We start from the raw sequence: 27,867 nt of genomic DNA on the forward strand, positions 1-27,867 counted from the left end.
GAAGGGACACTGGGAGAGGAAAAAGCAGCCAGGGAGGTTTTTATCTCCTGTTGGATTAGGCCCTTAATTTCTTCTATCTAGGATGGTTGCCCTTCCCTGATGACTTTCTCAGTGCACTCTTTGCATGTTGTCTTAAACGAAGATGTCAGCTTTTTTGTACAGACTGTACATCTCCGTTAAGTCTTGGACTTGCTTCCTGGTGCAAATTCCTCGTCCCACTAAAGTAATGGGGAGAAGGAATAATACGGCTCTAAACCTGCACACAGGTAAGAGGCTGCTCACACTGCTGTTCACCCTATCTGCTCTAATACTGGAGATACCAGAGGTGCTTAGGTAAGAAGAGGCCGCTGACATTGCTGTAATCCCTGTCTATCTGAATGCTGAGCATCTGCTGTGGCCTGAAGATTAACTATACCATGTATTGTCACAGCAGCAGAGCTTCCTACTGAACATGCTCACTGGCACCTACGTCCTGACATTCGATTCTACTACAGGTTTCTATCTGCATAACAAGATGGAGTCAAATTTAATGTTTCAAAGGGATTACCTCCCAAAACTTTGAGAGATTGATTTGCTAATTAAAATGAATAAACTAAACTAAGCGCTAAACTAAACTAAGCGCTAAACTAACCTGATGTATGACAACTGTATTTTTTTCTTTTCCTGGAGAACCCCCTAAGCACTGGCAGTAGTTTTTTGAACAGTTTATTATAGCCAATTTGTGGACTCTATGGTTTAAAATTAATGAGAGCAGTGAGAATATGCAGAAATGAGGATTGAAAAGTTTTCTTTATTAACTGTAGTTGAGACAGCAGTGTAAGAGCTCGAAAAGTTCAATACGCCAGTGTGTACATGAGGGATAAATACTATAAAAAGATTTCTGGACAGTGATGGGCATATCATTTCTTGCCCCATTCCTCCTTTTCTTTCCTCTCGCGGACTACTTCTCTGATGTATGGCTGCAGATAAGAAACATCCTATTGGGAAAAAAAAAACAGAACTTGGTAAATAATGGGACATAGCCTGGAATACATGATATAGTGGATAGAAATCTGAAATTACAAGTAAAAGTCAACCGAAAAATGGCTTTAGCTTAACTAAATGTTACACGGAGATCAGGAATCATAAGTGGGTGTGGGCTGCATCAGACTCCGTGGTCTTTGGACCAATCTCGGATCACAGTGCATAGACTGGCCGCACACCTCCTGACCCGAGCACAACAACTTCATATATTTCCTTTGCATTGAAATCTGAGATCGATCTTATGATCATGAATATCTGAAAGAGGCCTAAGAGATTACAAACTCACAGCGAGGTACACCGGGCGCTCATGGCTTCTGTTTTATAATCATCGGTCAAGGTGCACTCCAAATATACAGCTTTGGAAAAAATTAAGAGACCACCACATCAAAACTCTGTCATGGGCAGCCCATTCTCCAGACCTGAACCCCATTGAAAACCTCTGGAATGTAATCAAGAAGATGATGGATAGTCACAAACCATCAAACAAAAGAAGAACTGCTTAAATTTTTGCGCCAGAAGCAGTGTGAAAGACTGGTGGAAAGCATGCCAAGACACATGAAAGCTGTGATTAAAAATCATGGTTATTCCACAAAATATTGATTTCTGAACTCTTCCCGAGTTAAAACATTAGTATTGTTGTTACTAAATGATTATGAACTTTGTTTCTTTGCATTATTTGAGGTCTGAAAGCATTATTTTTTTTAAATTTTGACCATTTCCTTTCTCAGAAAAAAAAGCTGGATTACTTACGGGTAATGCTCTTTTAATGAGTCCACAACAACACCCACTGGAGAGCGAGGGATTCGCCCATAGGAACAGAAAACCTACAGAAATAAAAGGGGCGGTCCGCCTCTCCTCCTCAGTTGGATTTCAAAGTACCAGGAGGACTGTCAATTATTAGGCAAACATTATCCTTAAATTTTTTTTTTTTTTTTTTTTTTACTTATCAACTCTATATCTAAGTAAGTGTATATGTGCTATGTTAATTTCAGGGAGGGAAGTGAGTGGGTGCTGTCGTGGACTCATTAAAAGAGCATTACCGGTAAATAATCCGGCTTTTTACTCTTCACCACGACAGCACCCACTGGAGAGACTTTGAGACCTTCACCTGGGAGGGACCACCGTGCTGAGGACAGCTCTACCAAAGGCTAGGTCAGAGGATGATGATAAATCGAGCCTGTAGTGGTTATAAAAGGTTGAAGGAGCCGACCAAGTTGCGGCCTTACATATGGACTCGATTGGGACGTCTCCCCTTTCCGCCTAGGAGGATGCCATAGCGCTAGCGGAATGCGCCGATACCGTCCGGAGGATCTTCATTTCTCGCAGAGTATGCCAGACAGATTGCGTCCCTAATACATCGGGATAGGGTACCCCTCATGACTCCATACCCCTTCTTACGGTCCTGTAAGGAAATAAACAGAGCCCTACACTTCCTCCAGCTTCTAGACCTCTTGTCGAGTTGAGAGCTGTTGTAATAAATGAGTCAAGGGGGACATGATGAAATTCTATTTTTAGCCCATACTTGTCTTCCCCTACAAAATGGTTGCCTCCTGAACACCCTCCAATAGGATGGAAGAGAGGGCTTAGGAAAACCTTTTTTCCATTCCTTCGCCTTGGTAAGGAGCTCATCTAGGGTCTTCCCGAAGAAAAACTCACCCTCACAAGGGATAACGCAGAGCTTTGATTTAGACTGCGTGACCCCCTTCCAACTTTTGAGCCACAGGGCACACCTGGCATTGTTAAGTAAGCCCGCTGTCCTGGCTGCTAGACGCAATGAATATGAACGCTGCTGCACCCCGGATCAAGGGAATGGCGGCACGTAACTTGTCTCTGGAGATTTTCTGGTCTATCTGCTGGTCGAGTTGATCAATCCAAACCAGCATAGATTGGGCCGCACACGTGCTGGCCACTGCTGGCTTAAATATGCTGGTAGCTGCCTCCCAAGCTCTTTTCAGCGAGGCATCTGCTTTGCAGTCGGAGCACATCCTTTAAATATTCCTGCGTCCTCTACCGGCAAGGTTGATTGTTTTGAGGTAGAGGTGACTGCTGCATCCATTTTCGGGACCTTAGTCCAAGTTAGCAGCTCCTCATCACTAACGGGTACCTCCTTTTTGAGGCTGAAGAGAGGTAACCTCTTTGATCTTGTTTCTCGCACTCTTTTTTAATTAAGGATTTGACCACCGAAATCACAGGAAAGGCTCTACTTTTCCCTCTCTGCTAGGCTTGCGAACGTTACATCCTGTGTTTGAGGTCTCTTCACCTCTGTACACCCCATAGTATTTCTGATGGATTTAACTAAATTATCCATGCTTTCTAGGGGGGAAGCATGAACGTCCTTCCATATCTGAAGAAGATGGTGATGAGGATGCCAATGAGGAATCGGAGGCTACTCCTTGGTCATCAGAGTCCAAGCTTGATATGACCAGCTTTTTTGCTATGAGTAGGTATACTCGACTGACTCAGGGCTTGTAACTCCTCTCTAATCATTGCCCGTATGTCCATGGCTGCTTCCTGCATGGTTTCGCTAATACATCCCTGACACAGCCTTTTGGGGTAGGAGTCAGGGAGAGGGCGTCTGCAAAGGGCACATTCCTTATTCTTAGTTTTTTTGTTATTTTCTTAGTCTAAAAGGAAAGGGAGAGATGTAGCGAGAGAAAGAGTCAGCTTGATAGGCAAAGATTATACACTCACCCAGTGAAGCTGTAGGTACCGGATCAAGAGGCCGTGGTACAGATTTGGTACCGTGGCTTCTGTCCGTGGAGCCCTTGATGGAGTGGTCCTTGGACAAGCTTGCTGCTGCAGTATTACCAGCCGGGGGATGAGTGCTTTGTCCTGGAGACATGTTTGCACCACAGCCCCCAGTGCTGAAGAGGCTTTTAAATGAACCACCCTCAGATTTCCACGGCCCCGCCGCCTGTACCGCCTTCCTTCCTGTTACCCCCCGAAGTCCCCGCTCTATTCCGGGGTAGGAACGCTATGGTGTGCGCAGCCTGACTCAGCCCCCGGGACCGTGCCACGTCACTCATCTGGGGAACTCCCTCCAGACTAACCAGGAAGTTCCCCTTTACCACTTCCGGGGCGGAAGCGCCTGCCTGTATGTGCGCAGTCCAGCAATGCTCCCAGGACCGTGGGCGCCACTCAGCTGGGAAACTTCCTCCGGAGTAACCCGAAAGTTCCCCCTTACCATTTCCGGCGGTAGCTCCTGTCTGTACGTGTGCGGTCCCGCCATGCTCCCGGGACCGCGCCAAAGCCAACGAGGGGAACGGAGGTCGGCATCTCCCCCTCCAGCCCCGCACACATACGCGGGTCAGGACGGCAACATCCGGACCCCAGCGACGTGTCCTCTGCATAAACCCCCGGCGGCCTTCCCTGGACCCGGTGTTCTGCGATCCGTCAGACGAGGGGGGAGCCGGAATACAGCACTCCCCCGCCGCTACTTCCAGAGCGCAGTCGCTGCTGTTCTCGCAGATACTGCGCAGGCGGCATGCTGATCCAGGTACTTCTTCCTTGTAGGATCTTCCTGCGGTTCCCATAGGAACAGAAAACCAACTGAGGAGGAGAGGCTGACCGCCTTTTTATTTCTGTAGGTTTCCTGTTCCTATGGGCGGATCCCTCTCTCTCCAGTGGGTGCTGTCGTTGCGAAGAGTAAAATACAAAATTTATTGCTTGGAAATTTGGAGACATGTTGTCAGAAGTTTGTAGACTAAAAGAGCAATTTACATTTTACTCAAAAATATAATCTATACAGAGAAAAATCAGGCAAACTGAACATTTGAAGGTGGTCTCTTAACTTTTGCCAGAGCTGGATATACACATCTCAAAAGTGGTAAATGCACCTAGATCCTTAAAGTAAAGATTCCCTGGGAGATACCAAAATCGTACACCACTGGACAATGGAGAAAACAGACAAATTTTATAAAGAAAACATTCTTTCCTTTAAACACACATCTGTGTAATACAGACCAGTTTCCTCTCTCATGTGTCATCTATTTTGCACGTTTGTTTTCTCATCCATTTTTAAAAACTGAAGCAAGTAGACGGAACTTGTTAATCCATTGACTCTTCTCAAAAGAAAACTATAGATTAGTTAAAAACGGATAAAAAAAACCCAAAGTATAAATGAAGTCTTAATTTTTTCATCCGTGTTGAACAGATCCCCACATTTCGCCTGAACCACAAGCAGCATAGATCAGACACTGGTTATGTGTTCTTGACTAGTCTGGGCACAGTCTCAGGCTGACTGTCAGGGAAAGACCGGTTGGTTAAAGGGTACAGAAAAGGGAAAAGTTGGCCAGAGGCCTATCTCAGACTTGGCAGAAACAAATCGTCCTCGGCCATCTTCTCAAAGCACGATTACACTACTGCAACAATTCAGAGTAAAACATATCTGACTGCAATCATACAGCCAGCGTCTTATGCATGCTGCACATGGTTTGGCCAGCACGAATCTAAAGACAGGTTACCTTTATCGACTGAATTTGATCCTCAAAAAAAAAAAAATAGGACATGCTCCAAGTCTCATACAACAGTTTCTAAAATGGATAAGTGTATGGATCAATGAAACTATGGGTCAGCATGCTGTCCATTTAAGCTTTTCCTGAAATATCATGGACTGCTACATCCCATGTCCAACCCCTGTGTTTGATGCAAGATCGGAAGCTGAGTCCCCATCTTTCCTGGCAGATGATGGCTGCATAACACACCCATCATCTGCCTCTAAAGGCAGCAGGTGGGGCTGAGCTTTCTACCACTTAAATGCCATGTGTGAACCAGGGGAAGGAAGGGGTGGACAGGTGCATTCCCAAATGGCCATTGTCACCCTTTTCCCACAACATGATCTCAGGGTGCCGTTGGGTTAACCATGGCAGACAAAAGTCTAAATGAGTTAGGAAATGCAACACAACCCCTGTGAAGACCAGCCTGTGCCTAGTCTTCATGGGAAACTGATTTATATTATATACTGCAATATTGTGGTATTGCAGTATATATTATAAGCTAAGAGGCAATTGCAGATTCAAGTTTCCTAAGGGGATCAAAAACAAACACATTAAAAGTGTAATGAAAAAAACCCCAAACATTTAAATCCTCCTACTTTCCCCCGTTATAAATTAAAAAAAAAAAAAACATTTGATATCGGCATAAATAGTGTAATGAGGAAGAAAAAAAACCCGACAAAAGTTACAAAAAGTCCTCACACAGCCTCAATCGAAAAAATGAAAATGTTACGCGTCTCGGAAAAAGTTTGGTATTGCTGTAACTGAACTGACCTAAAGAATCATTTTGCCAGTTCAAATTTATGAATAAAGCACTAGACAGTTTCCATTAGGAACTGACATAAATCTCACCAAAAATGAACTAGAATATAAAGCAATAGGTGGAATATAAAATATAACCTTTAATCAATTAAAAGTACTAATCATGTGTCACCCCTGTGAAAATAAAAAACAGCATACAGCTGCTTATCAAGCATATGGGCCTTCACTTAGAAAAAGAAGAAAGGCCAAACCTGAATAAGAGAATATAGATGGTCACCTAGAGGTTTGTTACATAGGTGAACAAAAACATCTAAAGGGTACAGCAATCGAAATCAGTTTACTCATAAATGCCATAACCCATTTGCACATATATATAAAAATTCATGCAGTTGCCAAAAAGGTCTCTAAGGACCAAAAATTGACGGTCAGGTGAGAATAATAATAAAAAGGAACAATCTCACCGAATAGACAGATGAGTCAGGAGTCCGGGAAGATCCTCTGTTCAATCCAACTGGAGGATACAATAAGGGAAGACAATACCTTGTCACATCCCTAAAACCTGATGTCAGCTAATCCCCAGACTCCTGCCCTAACAAGGGCAGTCCACAGCTGACCCCGACAACACATGCCCTGCACTTTAACTGAGGCGATGTCCCGACGCGTTTCATCCAAGTACAATCTTCCGGGGGCTAAACTTGTAAAGTGCCATAGTGCTAATGAGGAGACGAAACCTTCCACTCCCTATGCTGTCCGCGGGTAGTGGAGGAAGGAGGGCATATTTATAGATAACCTCATGTGGAGTCACATCTAAATGGTAACAGCTGTTACAAAATTTGATTACCTCATATGTCGCATCCATAGATCCCTGACAAGCGCCATTAATCATGCCATTTCCGGTCATGGAGCGCACGCCGGAGAGAGGGCATCAAGAGCGTTGCTCCACCTCTAGTGCAACCTGACAAGAGCAGCCGGCTTCCGGTACAAAACATCATGCGCGCGTCTCCAGCGGCGTCAGTGCACCCAGAGATAGTGGCAGACTTCCGGTTCAAAGTGGTAACGCAAAACGTTCCACATGTACACGTGACTCTGTTTACGGCACCAATATACATCATGAAAAAGCGGCCGATTTTCGGTCCACCAGGTATGACGTAGGGCGGACAAAACTCCACCCACCAGACTCCCAATATATCATATGCACCCTACCTAAGCGGCCAAACTCGCCGCATCCATCAGATGTATGGGTGCATCAGATGTCAAATATCCGGCTCATAAGAATGTATACATCATAGAAAGGCGGCCAATGTAAAGGCGGCCAGATATAACATGGGATGGACATAACTCCGCCCACCAGACTCTCAATGTGTCATGTACACTGTAACTAACGGCCAAACTCACCACATCCATCAAATGTATGGGTGCATCAGGTGTCCAATATCCAAATCACAGGGGACTAAAAGGGGGCGGGCACCACTACTCCGCCACAGTCCCGGCGCTTCATGTGTGACAGGGTATTGTCTTCCCTTATTGTATCCTCCAGTTGAATTGAACAGAGGATCTTTCCAGACTCCTGACTCATCTGTCTATTCGGTGAGATTGTTCCTTTTTATTATTATTCTCACCTGACCGTCAATTTTTGGTCCTTAGAGACCTTTTTGGCAACTGCATGAATTTTTATATATATGTGCAAATGGGTTATAAAAGGAGAGATACAGGGCGCATCCACTGTGTGAAATCCGTATAAAACAATTAAAATGGTGGAACATTAAGGAAGGTGCTCACCTATTGGGGTTGTGAGGAAGTCACAACACCCATGAACGCTTAAGAAGCAGCAGCAAGTCTGCACAGGGTCCTAGGACAGAATTGCAGAAATGACGTGGAAGTGCAATAAGGACTGCGCTTGCTTCTGGTAGAGTAAAGGGTTCTTTATTCAGCCAACGCGTTTCCTGAGCCTGCTGGCTCACTTCATCAGGGCAGATTACATTGGAAGACAGTGAAACATACTTATAGACAAAAAAGGCGCCAATACAGGGTCAAACAGAATCAGCAAAGGTAAAAAAAAACAAAACAAAAAAAACAATGAAACTTTATTACAAGCATAAAAAACACAACAATAAGAGTATATATAGAAAAGAAAGAATAAAAATATGTAAAAGTACAAAAAATTAAAATATAAAACAGAGTGCTATGGATCACGGGGTTAAAACATGGCTATAGTTAAAAAAGGTGAGTCCTCAAGGGGTATTAGAACCTGGCTCATAAAATGCAAATGGAAGGTATTAGTCCACTAGACCATAAAGCTTGACTGTGGTGGTGTGAAGAGTAAATTGAGGGGTTGTTTGTCACTTTATTTAGGAAAAAAAAAACAAACAATATAAGCAAAGGTCAAAAATGGTAAAGAATAAAAACAATGAAATTACAAAAATAGAAAACACAACAATAAGAGTCTATATAGAAAAGAAAAAATAAAATTATGTAAAAGTACAAAAAATATGAAACAGAATGCTAAGGATCACGAGGTTGAAACATGGCTATAGTTAAAAAAAGGTGAGTCCTCAAGGGGTATTAGAACCTGGCTCATGAAGTGCAAGTACAGACTATAAAGTGCAGATGTAAGGTATTAGTCCACTAGACCAGCTTGACTGTAATGGTGTGAAGAATAAATCTTTTCCCCCTCTTCTATCAAATAAAAGCATCATTGATAATATTGAGGCCATAGGGACCAATTGTCTTTAATTTATAAATCCAATAGACCTCTTTTCTATTCAGTGCTTGGGTTCTATTGGAAACGTGTTCAGGGATGTGTTCTATAGGAAAAATGATGGCTTTAGAAAAATCTCTTTGGTGAAATAAATCAAAGTGACGTGACAAACCGTGTTTTTGATACCCAGTTTTAGTGTTGTGTCTATGAGAATTCATTCTACAGTGAAGGGGCTGTGTGGTTCTGCCAACATACAATTTAGGACAAGGACAAAGGATGACATAGATGACAAAGGAAGACACACAGGACAGGTGGTTAGTGATGGTGAATTTTTCTGAGGTGAATGGATGTGAAAAGATGAATGTATTATGAGCAATATTACTGCATAAGCTGCACCTGGGTTTCAGGCATCTGAAAATGCCTGGTGTCAAGCCAGTGCAGTTATCAGGAGTACACTGGGTCAATCTGCTAGGGGCCAGATGGTTTTTTAGTGATCTGGCCTTCCTAAAAGTGACAGTAGGTCTATCAGGCAGAACTTTATTGAGTATTGGATCTTTTTTGACAACATACCAGAGGTCACCTAACATATTTTTTATCTCTTTATGTTGGGAGTTATAAGTAGTGATGAAGTTGGCATGTGCATCCTTTTCTTTAGATCTCTCACTTAAAAGAGTTTGCTGATTAAAATTTTTAAAAACATTATTAAAAGTAGAATGAACCAATTGGGAGGGGTATTTTTGAGCAAGGAATCTTCCCTTGAGGACCTCAGCTTGATTATTAAAATCCTCGTCCTCTGTGCAATTCTTTCGGATTCTCTGAAATTGATTATGAGGGATGTTAAAAAGCCATTTGCAATAGTGGCTACTCTTAAAATGGACATAACTATTGGAGTCAACTTTCTTAAAAGAGGTTTTAGTATGAATTTTGGAATTTTTTATAAAAGTGATATCAAGAAAGTCCATCTGGGTATTACTAATGTGGGGGGTAAATTCCAAACCCCATGTGTTATTTTAAAATAATTTTATTGGCATGAGTTGTCGCTTTTCCCTTTTTTTCTTTGCTGCCAATAAAATCGAATGTTTTTAATTTATCTTCTCACCCCCTGTCCCCAGAGGAGGAAGGGTTGCTAAGCAAGGGATTTTCTTTTTGCCCGACAAATAAAAGCAGTGGTTTTGAATTATTTCTTGATGCCCAGAAATACATTAGGAAACTTACCCTACTGAGACATTTTGAACTCAAAAAAGTTCACTCTAACCCTGACACTTCAAACACTACAGTTGTCTCTTCCTTCCACCTTGATGTCAGAGGGAAATCCTCATTCTACCCACTAGAAAGCAGAGGACATCATATAGAAACATTCTCTGACCTCCTATTGGATCGTCTAAATGCACTACCCACCCAAAATATACCAGTAAAACAAAATTTGTCCTCAAAAGAACGTGTGGCACTGGAAAAATTAGAGAAAAACACTAATATCGTGATCAAATCTGCAGACAAAGGTGGAGGGATAGTGATTCAAGATAAAACTGACTATGTGAACGAGGCTTTTAGAATTTTATCTGACAAAAAATTTTATTCACCCATCCCCCAGGACCCCATCCCCCAAGCCACTGTTTTTTACAATGATTTTATTAAAAAGGCGCATGATTCTGGGGTTCTTAATGACCATGAAAAAAAGTTTTTAACAGTCAAGAACCCCTCCACTCCCTTCCTGTACCATTTACCCAAAATACACAAGAATACCATTAATCCACCAGGAAGACCCATTATTTAGGGTATTGACTCCCTCACCAGTAATCTATCATTTTACATAGATAGAATCATGCAGCCTCATGTCTCACAGCTCCCTAGTTTTTTAAAGGATTCTACACAACTGATCAATTTAACTAATAACACACCTTGGAAAGATTCTTATGTTTTTATTTCTTTTGACGTATCTGCTTTGTATTCCAACATTGATCACCAACTGGGTTTGAGCTGTTTTAAAAAATTTCTTTTAACTGACAGTCGACTGTCTGACCCTCAAAAGGAATTTATTTTTAATGGGATGGATTTTATTTTACATAATAATTTTTTTACTTTCTTGGGGGATTTTTATCATCAGATCAGAGGCACCGCTATGGGATCACGGGTCGAGCCAACTTATGCTAATCTTTTTATGGGGGTCTTTGAGAATGCTTTTATTACTATTGATTCATTTTTAGAGGGTATTGTTTTATATAGAAGATACATTGATGATTTATTCTTAATCCTGGACACCGGTCACGTTTCAGTTGATGCTTTTATTTCTTCTATACAAAATAACACATGGGGTTTGGAATTTACCCCCCACATTAGTAATACCCAGATGGACTTTCTTGATATCACTTTTTTCATAAAAAATTCCAAAATTCATACTAAAACCTTTTTTAAGAAAGTTGACTCCAATAGTTATGTCCATTTTAAGAGTAGCCACTATTCCAAATGGCTTTTTAACATCCCTCATAATCAATTTCAGAGAATGCGAAAGAATTGCACAGAGGACGAGGATTTTAATAATCAAGCTGAGGTCCTCAAGGGAAGATTCCTTGCTCAAAAATACCCCTCCCAATTGGTTCATTCTACTTTTAATAATGTTTTTAAAAATTTTAATCAGCAAACTCTTTTAAGTGAGAGATCTAAAGAAAAGGATGCACATGCCAACTTCATCACTACTTATAACTCCCAACATAAAGAGATAAAAAATATGTTAGGTGACCTCTGGTATATTGTCAAAAAAGATCCAATACTCAATAAAGTTCTGCCTGATAGACCTACTGTCACTTTTAGGAAGGCCAGATCACTAAAAAACCATCTGGCCCCTAGCAGATTGACCCAGTGTACTCCTGATAACTGCACTGGCTTGACACCAGGCATTTTCAGATGCCTGAAACCCAGGTGCAGCTTATGCAGTAATATTGCTCATAATACATTCATCTTTTCACATCCATTCACCTCAGAAAAATTCACCATCACTAACCACCTGTCCTGTGTGTCTTCCTTTGTCATCTATGTCATCCTTTGTCCTTGTCCTAAATTGTATGTTGGCAGAACCACACAACCCCTTCACTGTAGAATGAATTCTCATAGACACAACACTAAAACTGGGTATCAAAAACACGGTTTGTCACGTCACTTTGATTTATTTCACCAAAGAGATTTTTCTAAAGCCATCATTTTTCCTATAGAACACATCCCTGAACACGTTTCCAATAGAACCCAAGCACTGAATAGAAAAGAGGTCTATTGGATTTATAAATTAAAGACAATTGGTCCCTATGGCCTCAATATTATCAATGATGCTTTTATTTGATAGAAGAGGGGGGAAAGATTTATTCTTCACACCATTACAGTCAAGCTTAATGGTCTAGTGGACTAATACCTTACATCTGCACTTTATAGTCTGTACTTGCACTTCATGAGCCAGGTTCTAATACCCCTTGAGGACTCACCTTTTTTAACTATAGCCATGTTTCAACCTCGTGATCCTTAGCATTCTGTTTCATATTTTTTGTACTTTTACATAATTTTATTTTTTCTTTTCTATATAGACTCTTATTGTTGTGTTTTCTATTTTTGTAATTTCATTGTTTTTATTCTTTACCATTTTTGACCTTTGCTTATATTGTTTTTTTTTTTTTTTTTCCCTAAATAAAGTGACAAACAACCCCTCAATTTACTCTTCACACCACCACAGTCAAGCTTTATGGTCTAGTGGACTAATACCTTCCATTTGCATTTTATGAGCCAGGTTCTAATACCCCTTGAGGACTCACCTTTTTTAACTATAGCCATGTTTTAACCCCGTGATCCATAGCACTCTGTTTTATATTTTAATTTTTTGTACTTTTACATATTTTTATTCTTTCTTTTCTATATATACTCTTATTGTTGTGTTTTTTATGCTTGTAATAAAGTTTCATTGTTTTTTTTTTTTTTTGACCTTTGCTGATTCTGTTTGACCCTGTATTGGCGCCTTTTTTGTCTATAAGTATGTTTCACTGTCTTCCAATGTAATCTGCCCTGATGAAGTGAGCCAGCAGGCTCAGGAAACGCGTTGGCTGAATAAAGAACCCTTTACTCTACCAGAAGCAAGCGCAGTCCTTATTGCACTTCCACGTCATTTCTGCAAATGGGTTATGGCATTTATGAGTAAACTGATCTCGATTGCTGTACCCTTTAGATGTTTTTGTTCACCTATGTAACAAACCTCTAGGTGACCATCTATATTCTCTTATTCAGGTTTGGCCTTTCTTCTTTTTCTAAGTGAAGGCCCATATGCTTGATAAGCAGCTGTATGCGGTTTTTTATTTTCACAGGGGTGACACATGATTAGTACTTTTAATTGACTGATTAAAGGTTATATTTTATATTCCATCTATTGCTTTATATTCCAGCTCAAATTTACCATAAAATGAATACTGTAAAAACAAAACCCAAAAATCTATCGCAGGGTTTATTTTTTCACCACATTTGAATTTTTTCTTCCATTTTCCTGGTCATTTCATGGTAAATTAAATGCTGTTCAAGTTTAGAAATCTTCCTGCAAAATGCAAGCCATCATACAGCTATGTCAACATAGGAAGGGGATTAAAAAAATAACTAATGAAAAAAATATAGCACTAGGAAAAATATAGCGGATGTGTGACGGCAGCCTTGGTCTTGATGTATCTTAAAAGGGACAAACTGGGCAGCATACAGCCCTGATTACTGCAGTAAGGTCTTGTGCACAGTTGCGCTATAGATCCACAGCACAGCTATAACCGGTCCTGAAAAGACGTAACAAGTTTATAAACTGCGTACAGTACCCTGTATGTGCCAATGTTGTGCATTATTGCTGAAAGTCCAAGACCCTGTTCAGACCAGGATTTAAAGGGAATGTCACCTCATTTTTGGCCTATAAGCTGCGGTCACCTCCTTCAGGGGCTTATCTACAGCATTCTGTAATGCTGTAGATAAGCCCCCGATTTAACCTGAAAGAAAAGAAAAACAAGTTAGATTATACTCACCCGGGAATCCGGTCTGGCGCCTCCCATCTTCTAGAGATGACGTCCTCCTTTTTACTTCTGCCGCGGCTCCTGCGCTGGCGTACTTTCTCTGCCCTGTTGAGGGCAGAGTAAAGTACTGCAGTGCGCAGGCGCCGGACCTCTCTGACCTTTCCTGGCGCCTGCGCACTGCAGTACTTTACAGGAGCCACGGCAGAAGTAAGAAGGAGGACGTCATCTCTAGAAGATGGGAGGCGCCGGACCAGACCGCGACATCCACCCCCCGGTGAGTATAATCTAACTTGTTTTTCTTATCTTTCAGGTTACATCGGGGGCTTATCTACAGAATGCTGTAGATAAGCCTCTGATGGCGGTGGCCGCAGCTCATAGGCCACAATGGGGTGACAGATTCCCTTTAACACAATGTCACGCATGTGTAAAACTGCTAAGTGATCCATAAAGTTATTTTGCCATATAACGAAGATGCTCGATGAGGAGTGCACTAGGAGCCAACGTTGTATACGAGCAGAGATAGGGTCTACATGGACGACTGGGTGCACAGTGAGGAATCCTCACCTCTTCATATTTAGTCCACTGCTCCTTAGGGAGGATGGTTTTCTTCATATCTAGATCCAGGGCTCTCTTGATGCGGAACATCCGGTCATCGTACATTTTAGCTGGCAGCCTCCTGATCGCCTCTTGTACATCGGGGGTTTCGTATAATGTGTCATCGCGCATTAACCCTATGAAGTATAAGCCAATATTCAGCAATCCTCTCTGCACTAGAGCAATTCACCAGGCGATACATAACTTCACTTTACCTATTTTGTTGAATCCAGCGAGCCCATAGTACCACTTGCATATAGAGTCCATAAAGCGGCCCGAAGCCTGAACTGGAAGATAACACAAGTCAAAGAATGAGGATCACAAAATTAACAATATATTCATCTGTACAAGGCACAAGCGGGAACCTTGTGCCTTATCTACAATTCAGCAAAACCAGGACCGAATCCCAGCACTTTAAAGAAACCCATCTTCATGTGTTAGACCTTAGACAAACATCTAAGTAAAGCATCTAAAACATTGATTAGGTCCTCACCTTTGCATTAAAAGCCCGTTTTCTACAAATCAATAGGCGACTGCTTAAGCAAACATGCTCGGCCTCATGTCTCTCATTGTGACTGCTTCTCAAAATAATGATTAGTGATCACTCCCTGAGGAAGCTCGTGTGAAACGCAGGTTGGAGTGAGGGGCAGTGGCAGCGATGTCAACAATATAAACCCAGGTCAGTAATCTGAGCACATTGTTTGTGGTCTCACATCATAACCTTTTTATATCTAATCATTATTTCTGCTCATGCAATTCCTACTGTAACCTCTTGTACTTACTAGAGATTCGTATCATGACCTGTATCTAGGCTTATGTCATGTATGGTTTAGTAACCTCTCTGTGCACTGTACTCTATATACAGATATCTTAATGTTACGAGTAGTGTTGAGCGATCCCGTTCGATACCCAAAAATATCGTATCGGATGGTATCGCCCGATACGAAAAAAATATCGGGTATCGCCGATTCCGATACCGGAAGTCCCATTCAAGTCAATGGGACTTCCGGTATCGGAATTAAAAAAAGCCCTTTATTTCCTTGTTGGCTAATTCTACATAATTGAAAACAAATAAGAATCATGTAGAATGTATTGTGGGAGGTGGAGGAGACATTAAAAGCATAGTGGTTTATTCAAATCACATGGCATAGCATTAATTCCAATTTTTTTCAGTACGTTCGGAGTTAAAAAGATATTGACTATGTTAACCTTTTTTATATTTTGTCAGATATGTATGTTTCACAACTTCCATGCTCTTCACTTTCTTTTGTACTTCTCCCACACTTTCTCCTTCATGATCCGCAGCAGTAGCATTTTTTCATCAACTTTTTCTTTACCTTATTCATCTTCTTCTTCATCTTCTTCCCATTAATTTTTTTTTCCATTCTTCATATTCTTCTTATTCAGCTATAATCAATTTTAATATGCCATTTCTTCATCTTCTTCCTATTCTTCTTTGTCTTCATTTTCTTATGGTGACAGGCATTCCTGTAGTACTTATCTATAAAAGTTATAAGATTACACCTTACGTTCTGCCTGTCACTAAAGATTTACAACAGGATTTGTCCGCATTCAGTTTGGCCTGCAGCAGCAGGCATTTTCCAGGGGCACCACGAGGAGGAACGGACTCACCCCCATTTACTGCTTAGTCTTCTTCTGCTTATAATTTTGATTTCTTCTATGCTGATTTTTAGTCTTATGCTTAATGTTCTTCTGCTTTCTGTTCTTCTGCTTTTGCTTCTTCTGCTTCTTGTTCTTCTGTCTTTTGTTCTGTATCTTGGTGGTTGTCTTCATGTTCTTTGTCCTCTTGGTATTATTTAGGGTCATATTTCTGGTCTTCTTTGGTGTGGTCTTCAGGGTCGTCGTCATCAGGGTCGTCGTCATGGAGATCAATAAGGATTACCAAAGACAATTTCAAAAAGCTTGATCTTGGAAATGTAGCAGAAGGTACAAGAAGGCTGAGAAACTGGCGAGAACCAGCAGACAGTGCTGGCACCCAGATGGGTAGCAGAAGGAACAAGAGCCAATAGCACTACCGAGGACCAACTGACGGTGCTGGACCACGGTTACTAAGCAGAAGGTACCTGTGCTAAAAAGCACTACCAAGGACCAGCTGACGGTGCTGGACCTCGGATACCGAGATGGAGGCACCTAGGCCAAAGGCTGTGGCGAGAACCAGCAGACAGTGCTGGCACCCGGATGGGTAGCAGAAGGAACAAGAGCCAATGGCACTACCGAGGACCAACTGACGGTGCTGGACCACGGTTACTAAGCAGAAGGTACCTGTGCTAAAAAGCACTACCAAGGACCAGCTGACGGTGCTGGACCTCGGATACCGAGATGGAGGCACCTAGGCCAAAGGCTCTGGCGAGAACCAGCAAACAGTGCTGGAACCCGGGTGGGTAGCAGAAGGTACCCATTCAAAGCAAAGTAGCCAGGCCGCAAGCCGGCCGCAGTTACCGAAACCCACAGTCCTACAGGGGGTCCATGTCCCATTGGCACTACGGATCCAGCCTTCAGTGCCAGTTCCCGCAGCCCACATAGGAGTCACCTAAACTGCAGGCACCGTAGAGTCGGCTAACCCGGCCGCAAGACGACAGGACAACGAATTGGTGGCATAGTGACCTTGACACTACCCGGAAACCGCAGGCGTGCTGAAAACAGGCTGGGCAACAGGGAGTACCCGTGCCAAAGACACTGCCGAGAACCAGCTGACGGTGCTGGAACCCAGATGGGTAGCAAAAGCTACAAGAGCCAATGGCACTACCGAGGAACAGCTGACGGTGCTGGACCACGGTTACTAGGCAGGAGGTACCTGTGCTAGAAAGCACTACCAAGGACCAGCTGATGGTGCTGGACCTCGGATACCGAGATGGAGGCACCTAGGCCAAAGGCTCTGGCGAGAACCAGCAGACAGTGCTGGAACCCGGGTGGGTAGCAGAAGGTACCCATTCAAAGCAAAGTAGCCAGGCCGCAAGCCGGCCGCAGTTACCGAAACCCACAGTCCTACAGGGGGTCCATGTCCCATTGGCACTACGGATCCAGCCTTCAGTGCCAGTTCCCGCAGCCCACATAGGAGTCACCTAAACTGCAGGCACCGTAGAGTCGGCTAACCCGGCCGCAAGACGACAGGACAACGGATTGGTGGCATAGTGACCTTGACACTACCCGGAAACAGCAGGCGTGCTGGAACCAGGCTGGGCAACAGGGAGTTCCCGTGCCAAAGACACTGCCGAGCACCAACTGGCGTTGTTGGAGCCCAGGGACAATCATGGTGTAGGCCGAGGCCTACTTGGTGGTAGTTTTAGATTGCTTGTAGGCTACAACAGACTGTCAACGTGCTCCAATTAGGCATCTGTCTCCACTCTGTTTCCAGGATTTCACGTGACCACCAACACTGCCAGTTTATGCGTACAGCAGCCGTCTGCCCAATCCACACGTGTTCCTGTGTTACTGGGATTCTGTAATGTCAGCAGATCCCCTGATGTGTGTCTGCCACTGTCTCCTGCTCTGTCCACATTCCCACCGCTTGCAGTGGGAAGGTGGACAGCGCAGGAGACAGTGGCGGACACATATTGGGGGATCTGCTGACGTTACAGAACCCCAGTAACACAGGAACACGTGTGGAATGCGTGGACGGCAACTGTGAGCAGGAACTGGCGGTGTTGGAGGTCAGGGGAAATACTAGAGACAGAGTGGAGACAGAGGCCAAATCAGAGAATGTTTAAATCTGAAGTAGTTACAATTTGGAGGCAGCAGCAGTTTGCCCTCCACACAGCAGGGGATCAGCTGACGTTACCGAACCCCACTTTCACATGAACGAGTGTGTTTTTCTGTGTGGACAGCACTTCCGAGCACCAACTGGCGTTGTTGGAGCCCAGGGACAATCATGGTGCAGGCCGAGGCCTACTAGGAGCCAGGTGTAAAGCTGAGGTATTTTGACTTTGGAGGGAGCAGGACACTTTGCCCTCCACACAGCAGGGGATCAGCCGACGTTACCGAAACCCACTTTCACATGAACGAGTGTGTTTTTCTGTGTGGACAGCACTTCCGAGCACCAACTAGCGTTGTTGGAACCCAGGGACAATCATGGTGCAGGCCGAGGCCTACTAGGAGCCAGGTGTAAAGCTGAGGTATTTTGACTTTGGAGGGAGCAGGACACTTTGCCCTCCACACAGCAGGGGATCAGCTGACGTTACCGAACCCCACTATCACATGAACGAGTGTGTTTTTCTGTGTGGACAGCACTTCCGAGCAACAACTGACGATGTTGGAGCCCAGGGATAGTCATTTTGTAGGCTGAGGACTACTTGGAGGCAGTTTAAGATAAGACGTTGTTTGAATTTGGAGGCACCTGCAGTTTGCCCTCTACACTGCAGGGGATCAGCTGACATTACTGACCCCCACTTTCACATGAACGAGTGTGTTTTTCTGTGTGGACAGCACTTCCGAGCACCAACTAGCGTTGTTGGAGCCCAGGAAGAACCAGGGTGCAGGCCGAGGCCTACTTGGTGGCAGTTTTAGATTGTTTGTAGGCTACAACAGACTGTCAACGTGCTCCAATTAGGCATCTGTCTCCACTCTGTTTCCAGGATTTCACGTGACCACCAACACCGCCAGTTTATGCGTACAGCAGCCGTCTGCCCAATCCACACGTGTTCCTGTGTTACTGGGATTCTGTAATGTCAGCAGATCCCCTGATGTGTGTCTGCCACTGTCTCCTGCTCTGTCCACATTCCCACCGCTTGCAGTGGGAAGGTGGACAGCGCAGGAGACAGTGGCGGACACATATTGGGGGATCTGCTGACGTTACAGAACCCCAGTAACACAGGAACACGTGTGGAATGCGTGGACGGCAACTGTGAGCAGGAACTGGCGGTGTTGGAGGTCAGGGGAAATACTAGAGACAGAGTTGAGACAGAGGCCAAATCAGAGAATGTTTAAATCTGAAGTAGTTACAATTTGGAGGCAGCAGCAGTTTGCCCTCCACACAGCAGGGGATCAGCTGACGTTACCGAACCCCACTTACACATGAGCGAGTGTTTTGTCTGTGCGGACAGCACTTCTGAGCACCAACTGGCGGTGTCGGAGCTCAGGGAAAATCAGGTATTAGGCCGAGGCCTACTTGGTGGCAGTTTGCGATTGTTTCTAGACTACTACTAACTGTCAACGTACTCCAATTAGGCCTCTGTCTTCACTCTGTTTCGAGTATTTCCTCTGGCTTCCAACCACGCCAGTTGCTGCTCTGAAATGCCGTCTGCACAACCCACACTTGTTCCTGTGTTACTGGGGTTCTGTAACAGCAGCTTCTCCCTAGAGGTGAGTCAGGAAATGTCTCCTGCTCTGTCCACATTTCCACTACAAGTAGTGGGAATGTAGACAAAGCAGGAGACATTGCCGTGCTCAACTCTGGAGATGAGCAGATGTTACAGGACCCAGGTACCACAGGAACAAGTGTGGATTGTGCAGACGGCACTTGAGAGCAGAAACAGGCGGTGTTGTAGGCCGGAGGAAATACTCAAAACAGAGTGGAGACAGAGGGCAAATCAGAGAACATATTAAATCAGAGGTAGTCAGAAGTTGTAGGCAGCAGGAGAGTTTGCCGTACACAGCAGGGGATCAGCTGACGTTACCGAACCCCACTTACACATGAGCGAGTGTTTTGTCTGTGCGGACAGCACTTCTGAGCACCAACTGGCGGTGTCGGAGCCCAGGGAAAATCAGGTAGTAGGCCGAGGCCTACTTGGAGCCAGGTGTAAATCTGAGGTTGTTTGACTGTGGAGGGGGCAGGACACTTTGCCATACACAAAGCAGGGGATCAGCTGACGTTACCGAACCCCACTTACACATGAGCGAGTGTTTTGTCTGTGTGGACAGCACTTCTGAGCAACAACGGGCGTTGCTGTAGCCCAGGAAATAAAGTTCAGGTCATAGAAACATGAACACAACAGGAGACCTGGATCCTGTTGCCAGCCAATTATTTATTCTGGAAGAGGACTAGCAAATTCAGGTGAGATCCAGGCCTTGTTCATTTTCACAAAAGTAAGCCGGTCAACAATATCGGCGGATAGTCGCGTGCGACGGTCTGTTACCACACCACCTGCAGCACTAAAGACACGTTCCGATAATACACTGGCAGCAGGGCAAGCCAGCACCTCCAATGCATACTGGCTAAGCTCTGGCCATGTATCCAGCTTAGAGACCCAATACTTGAACGGGGAAGAGCCGTCTGGGAGAACACTAACAGGGCACGACAAGTAGTCTGTCACCATCTGACGGAAACGTTGCCTCCTGCTGACTGGAGCCGTCTGTGATGGTGTAGCCGTTTGTGGCGGTCCCACAAAACTTTTCCACATTTGGGCCATACTGGCCTTGCCTTGTCCTGCGGCACTGCCTCTGCTACCTCTTTGTGTAGAGCTTCCTCCACTGCCTCTACCCACATGGCTGCTTTGAAAAGCACTACCAGCAACACTTGTGGGGGGAATGGAGAACATGATGGCCTGCACAAGTGTTTCTTGGTACTCCCGCATTTTTTGCTCCCGGTTCAACTGTGGTATGAGGCTTTGTAAGTTGTCCCGGTAGCGAGGATCTAGGAGGGTGTACACCCAATAATCAGCCGTGTGGAGAATGTTGGCGATGCGGTGGTCATTTAACAAGCACTGCAGCATGAAATCAACCATGTGCTGCAGACTGCCAACTGGACCGGAAACGCTGTCCCCAGCTTGAGGCAGCATCTCCCCACCCTCGCTGTACACACTGACTACTAGAGCCTTGTGTACCTCCTTCCTCTGGAGAGATGTGTTCCTCCTCCTCCATTGACTCCTCCTCATCCTCCTCACTAAGTGTCCCCTGCCTGGGCCTTTGTGTGGAAGCACGTTGCGCAGACTTGCCAGAAGCAGATGGCATTTCTGACTGCTCATCCTCGACCTCTTCAAAAACCTCCTAACTTAGTGCTTGTAAGGTTTTTTGAAGCAGACAGATGAGGGGGACAGTCATGCTGATTAGTGCATCATCTGCACTGGCCATCCGCGTGGAGTCATCGAAGGCACGCAAAACTTGGCAGATGTCCCTCATAGTGGCCCATTCAGTGGTGGTGAAGTGTGTCCGGCGCACAGTGCGACTTGTTTGCGCCTGATGCAGCTGGTACTCCATTACTGCTGCCTGCTGCTCACACAACCGCTCCAACATATGTAACGTTGAATTCCACCTGGTGGGAAGGTCACATATGATGCAATGTTCTGGCAGGCGGAATCGGCGTTGCAGAGATGCAATGCGCGATCTTGCCATGCTGGAACGCCGCAAGTGAGCACACTCTAGGCGAACCTTGTGCAGCAGTGCATCAAGATCCGGAGAGTCCCTCAGAAAGCTCTGCACGACCAAATTGAGCACGTGTGCCAGACATGGTATGTGAGTGAGGTTGCCTAGGCCCAGAGCTGCCACTAGATTTCAGCCAGTGTCACTCACTACCAAACCTGGCTGGAGATTCGCTGGCACAAACCACACATCGCTCTCCTGCTTGATGGCATTCCAGAGCTCCTGTGCTGTGTGGCTCTGATTCTCCAAAGAAATTAATTTAAGGACGGCCTGTTGACGTTTGGCCACACCTGTGCTCATATCTGGCCTAACAGGCTCACGCAGTGCTGATACCAAGGAACTAGAGTAGGAGGAGGACTCAATATGTACAGACTGCATTCCTGCAATCCTTGGAGTTGGCAGAATACGTACAGAGCCACTCTCCAGATCTGTACCCGGCTCCACAACATTGACCCAATGGGCAGTGAGGGAAAGGTATCGTCCCTGTCCATGGCTACTGGTCCACGCATCGGTGGTCAGGTGGACCTTGCTACTGACAGCATTTAGTAGCGCATTTTTAATTTTTCCCTCCACATGCTTTTGCAGGGCAGGGACAGCTTGCCTGCTGAAATAAAAGCGGCTGGGCACATTGTATTGTGGAACTGCCAATGACAAAGTTCCGGAAGGTGTCAGTCTCCACCAGCCTGAATGACAGCATCTCAAGGGCCAGTAGTTTGGCAATGCCGGCATTCAGAGCCAGTGCTCGGGGATGGTTTGCCGAGTATGGCCGCTTTTTCTCCCATGCCTGTGCTACCGATTGCTGGTGAGTGGCCTGGGAGTGTGCTGATGACTGCGAACGTGGTTCAGTGGGTGGAATTTCACTGGGTCTCTGGACAACAGTGGCAGTGGTTCTTCCATGGCGTTCCAGTGAGGAAGCCGAACCAGCTGTGTGTGAGCTGGAGGAAGAGGCTCCAACACGAGCTGAAGAGGTGGTAGGTGCTGCTGAAGGTTGGCCTACATCTTCAGTGTGTCTGTGTAACTCCACCTCGTGCTTGGTACGCACGTTTCCACATATTTGTGGTATTGAGGTTGGTCACATTTTTCCCTCGTTTCACTTTCTGATGACACAGCTTGCATTTGACAAAGCAAATGTCATCTGCAACTGTGTCAAAAAAAGACCACGCACTGCAAGTCCTGGGAGCGCCCGTTTTGTGTTTTGGAAGAGGATTGCTCCTCACGGGTGCCAAAGTGGAGGCTACAGGCAACCAAGTCTGCCCCCGCCCTCTCCCTCCTCTTTTGGCCGTTCGGGGAATCTCTTCCTCAGAGCTGCTCCCACCACCTTCCTGTGGCTGACGCCATGATGGGTCAATGACCTCATCATCTCCACTCCCCTCTTCAAGCAGCGGCTGGTCCTGGGTTGTCTCGCCAGCACCGTACGCACCAGAAATTGGCAACTGAGTCTCATCATGATCAGATGAGCACTGAGGTGTGCTGACAATAGGCACTGGCCCACCCGCCTCTTCAGATTCAGAGGGACAAAGCAGTTGCGCATCACTGCATACTCCCTCTTCTTCACGCTCTAGAATGCTGCTTGGCTGGCCACCTCTTTCCAAGCTAACAGATTCTGAGAACAGAAGTAAAGATTGAGATGGCTCCTGTCCAGGGCTCTCAGACTGCCTGGGCAATTTGGCAGGTGGTGAAGAGACAGATGGTTGCTCTTCAGTGCTCTGGCCTTGGGAGGATGCAGAAGTCATTGAAGTGGATGCGTTAGCTGCCATCCATCCGACAACGGCTTCAATTTGTTCGTCACGCAGCAGTGGGGTACGGCGAGGTCCTACAAAGCTGCGCATGAAGGACTGTTGCCTGGTAAAAGTGGGGGATGCCGGGTCACTGGTGGCCGCAGCAGACACCGAATCCCCACGTCCTCTCCCTGCTGAATCCCCCCGTCCTCGACCACGTGCCTTACTCCCTGCCTTCTTCATCTTGGTAGACTGATAAAGATAGGCAGAAAAGTAAAAAAGGGGTGGCTTAGTGTTCTTATTCCTGAACACCTGCTAACCAGTATAAGAAACACTAGTTTGGCTAAGAGTGTGTGTACCAGGGCTGTGGAGTCGGTAAGCCAAACCTGCGACTCCGACTCCTCAATTTCCCTTACACCGACTCCGACTCCAACTCCGACTCCGACTCCACGACTCCGACACATATTGCTTATATTTAAGTGAAAAATTTATTGTAGTACAATGTGAACCTCAGACATTTAATCATTTTTATGATCCAATAATCAAGATATTTATATAGAACAGAATATATATTGGTGTACTACCCGGTTTTCATTCTTTTTGGTACAGATACGATATGGATAGACAGAGATGGATAAATGGATAGATAGAGCAGATTTCTAATCTGCTTTTGCTATTGAAAACATAATCTATGAGCTCAAAAACCTTTCAGGTGATGCAGTTTTTTAAAAAGATGATCAGCTTTTGCAGCTGAAAAACGTATCCTCAAAAAACACAGGAAAAACGCTGTGTGTGAATGTAGCCTTAGATCAGGAATATAACAGCCATTTATAGGACATTTCATAACTTTCCCAAACTCCTATGAAAAAATATTCAGCACATCCTGCATTGAATTACTGTACCCAATTTATTATATATTTTAGGAGTCGGAGTCGGTCCATTTTATACCGACTCCAACTCCGACTCCACCAAAATGAGCACCGACTCCGACTCCACGACTCCACAGCCCTGGTGTGTACTACACTTTAATATGATCTAATGTGGCATAGACAACTGTAAAGTGGAGTGTTTGGTGAACTTTATTTCCTTTTTTTGGGGGGGAGGGGGGGGAAGGAAAGGATGTGACCAAAGTTTGAAAGCTATAGTATCACAAACTTTTTGGAGCGATTACAATGCAGGAAGCTAACCTACAATGCAATTGATGAGGCTCCAAAAAATAGGGTGATACTAGCCTGGCTGGCCCTGAAGGGCACAAGCCAGCAAAAAGGCTCCTCTATCTAATCCTATATAGTGTTTGCAACCAACCAATGACAATGGATGCAGTTGGAAGCACACTAATATAGGAGCAAAAATCTGGCTAAATTAGCTGCAAAAAAAGGACTATGTATGAGGCAGTGACGCACGCTGAGCGGACTACAGCTAGCGGTGGCTGTAGAACACACTGCAACGTGAGCTGCACTCACACACAGAGAGACCTATCAGACAGCCAAAAACAGTGCAGAGAAATGGGCTATAGCACTGAAAGGCTGCTGAAAGGCTCCGCTGTCCACTCCTTTAGTGTTTGCAACCAACGTATATGGATACGTATGGAAGCACACCATACAGGAGAAAAAAAAAGCAGCAATAAAAGAAAAAATGTGTATGAGGCAGAGACACACGCTGGGCGGCCTACAAGCAGACGTGCCTGCAGGACACACTACACAGCGTGGGTCTGCACTCACACAGCCCTTGCAGACAGCTGTGAAAACAGCGCTGCTAGGGAAAAGCAAGCTACAGTGGTGGTTTATGTAGCCTGGGTTAAGCACTATATGTTTTGTGGAATCGCTATTTCTAACTGTCCCTCACAGTCTTCAACAGCAGCCTGTCCCTAACTGAATTCACAGCAGAGTGACCAGAAATGGCGGCTGCAGCGCTTTTTATAGTGCATCATGACATCATTTCAGCAGCCAATCACAGCCATGCCAGTAGTTAACATGCCTACATGCCTAACAGGATGTGCCCACACTTCTGAGGATCCCCATTGGCGGAATCAAATCGAGCGGGCTCCTAGCATTATGGGAACTTCCGATTCCGGTATTCGATATGAAAAAAGTATCGGAACTAAGTATCGGAATTCCGATACAGCTAATATCGGCCGATACTTGCGGTATCGGAATGCTCAACACTAGTTACGAGTAACTGATTAAGGCTATGTTCACACATTGCATTTTTTCAGTTTTTTTTATTCTTGCAATGTTTCAAATGCTTACAAAACGTAGGTTTTGCTTAGATTTTTGCTCACAAAAGCTGCAAAAACGCAACGTATGAACATAGCCTAATTCTCTGTGTGCCCTTGCACATAGTATCTGCCTTTCTGCAAGGTTTCATATGGTTCTTGCTGCTCCGCCTCCTCTTAATATAATTTTGGTGGTTTTTGTTTAATAGGTCTTGTAATTATGTTTTTTTCCTTTAATTAGTCTTGTCATTTTGGTGCCTTTAATAAAATAATGAATTTGTTGATTAATTGGTTTATTGATTTTTTTTTTTTTTTACAAAGCACTTTTTTGGCTGTATAATACAAAAGGTAGAGACATAATCAACATTTCAGATGCTTTACAACATAGATGATATTAGTTTAGGGTCTATAATGGTGACAAGTTACCTTTAAAAAGCAATGACCTTCTATATGCTAAGCATTTTATGAATATATGAATCAGCATAATTTTCTCTATCGCTGCAGAACTTGGATATCAGCAAGCAGCACATGTTTAGGTGCCCAGGTTGTGTTTAATTTGTTGTTTATGTCTATTGTGATGAAAAGGATTTTCTCAGAATGGTTAAATGTTGGGATAATGTAAGCAACCACTTCCTAATCCGTGGGGTCTCAAGGACAAGAACCCCTATCAATCCTCAGAATGAAGAGTACTTGGTGGTGGGGCGTGTTGCGGCTCAGGGTGACTAGAGTGGATATCAGTTCCTTAGTTTTTGGGATCCCGATGCTTCACTCTTCACCACTTGGAAAATGAGGACACCTCTTAATACATAATTTAAGGTGAGTTTTAAGGTGAGAATAGCGCTTTAGCACCATCACATGTAACATATATGTAGGTCACATGCTGTGTGCAGGTGTATGGGAGAAGGCTCAGTATCTGAATCCTCTCCATACACGGCAGGTGCCAATTGTGTTACACAAGAGGCACCTGCTTGTAACACCGGAACGAGCTACAACCGGTGTCATTTAATCCACTGAATGGTTACAATCACACGGCGAGACAGTGACTGAGCTGTGCCCGCTCCGTCACCATCTTGTGCCAAAACAAGTGCAAACCCCCTAAAGCTAAGTGTAAAATAAATAAGGTTATGAACATATGAACCCCCTTTCAGTTATATACATTCACCACACATGTGGCATCCGGAAAAGTCCAATATATGAAAATTGATGAATCTGTACACTAAATGCCTTAAGGATAAAAAAGAAAATAAAATCCAAAAGCTAAAAATACAGAATCACTGTCTGTCAGGTGTCGCACCGCCCAAAACAAGAAGACTAAGGCCAGGTGCCCACGATCTGGAAGTAGCACAAGCACGTAGCTTCCAACCAGCATAAAGTCCGGATCGTGGGTACATACCCTAAAAGACTACATGTACCCCAAAAGTGTCAGATCACCACCCTCAGCCAGGGCCCGAGTATTATCACACGACCATAACCCCCCCTGACATCACATGACAGTCTATGGCTGCAGGACCCCATTAGTGACCGTGTCCCTCACATCCACCCTCCAATACTGAAGCACTGCCATGTTATCAGGGACACCAGCCCCGGGTCAACTGGAGGACAAACAGGACGTCTCCTCCGCCCTTACTGCGAGGAGTTGCGGCTGCAGAGTGAGCACGCCCGGGCGCGGCATAGCCCTCACGGCTGCCCACCCTGACACCCAGAGCCGCCACCACATTACATCACACAGTCACTCGTCCTCACCTGGTGCCCTCGCCGCCATCTTGCTGAGAGCAGACAGATCTGTGACGCAAGTGTCAGTGCGACGAGTGACGTCATCATCAGCATCCGCGTAAGGGCGGAAGCTGTAAGGAAGCATTGGCGGAAGTGCCTGTCACGTGTCCTGCTCTTCTCTTTGGAGCATGCGCAGTGCGGCACTTCTGCTGTAGATTTAGTAGAAAAAAAAGGAAACAGGACCGAACCACGCGCCGCACATTAACCCGTTCATGCTCTTCGCTCTCGTCCCATTATTCACACTCCTTCTGTCCCTTTCTCT

General features: G+C 44.8%; 1 protein-coding gene across 1 annotated transcript; it reads right to left on the reverse strand.

Moving 5' to 3' along the window:
• Positions 1-770: 770 nt before the first annotated feature.
• Positions 771-27,733, reverse strand: UQCRB (ubiquinol-cytochrome c reductase binding protein). Its single transcript, XM_073550417.1, has 4 exons — positions 27,576-27,733; positions 14,801-14,872; positions 14,556-14,722; positions 771-977 (listed from the first exon to the last, which is right to left on the reverse strand). Exons 1-4 carry the CDS (start codon positions 27,688-27,690, stop codon positions 900-902), a joined length of 432 nt encoding a protein of 143 aa, XP_073406518.1. The 5' UTR covers positions 27,691-27,733; the 3' UTR covers positions 771-899.
• Between the last annotated feature and the right edge of the window lie 134 nt (positions 27,734-27,867).

The sequence above is a fragment of the Dendrobates tinctorius genome, unplaced genomic scaffold (genome assembly GCF_039654945.1).
Source record: "Dendrobates tinctorius isolate UK_male_01 unplaced genomic scaffold, ASM3965494v1 ptg000165l, whole genome shotgun sequence".
Classification (NCBI taxonomy): Eukaryota; Metazoa; Chordata; class Amphibia; order Anura; family Dendrobatidae; genus Dendrobates; species Dendrobates tinctorius.

What these genes read in the sequence shown, in the direction of transcription:
- UQCRB (XM_073550417.1), bottom strand. Translation starts at nt 27,690, where the DNA reads ATGCTTCCTTACAGCTTCCGCCCTTACGCGGATGCTGATGATGACGTC. An exon ending in GATGGCGGCGAGGGCACCAG is followed by an intron (nt 14,873 to 27,575) that starts GTGAGGACGAGT and finishes GTTATCTTCCAG; the next exon opens with TTCAGGCTTCGGGCCGCTTT. An exon ending in AGTGGACTAAATATGAAGAG is followed by an intron (nt 978 to 14,555) that starts GTGAGGATTCCT and finishes TTTTCCCAATAG; the next exon opens with GATGTTTCTTATCTGCAGCC.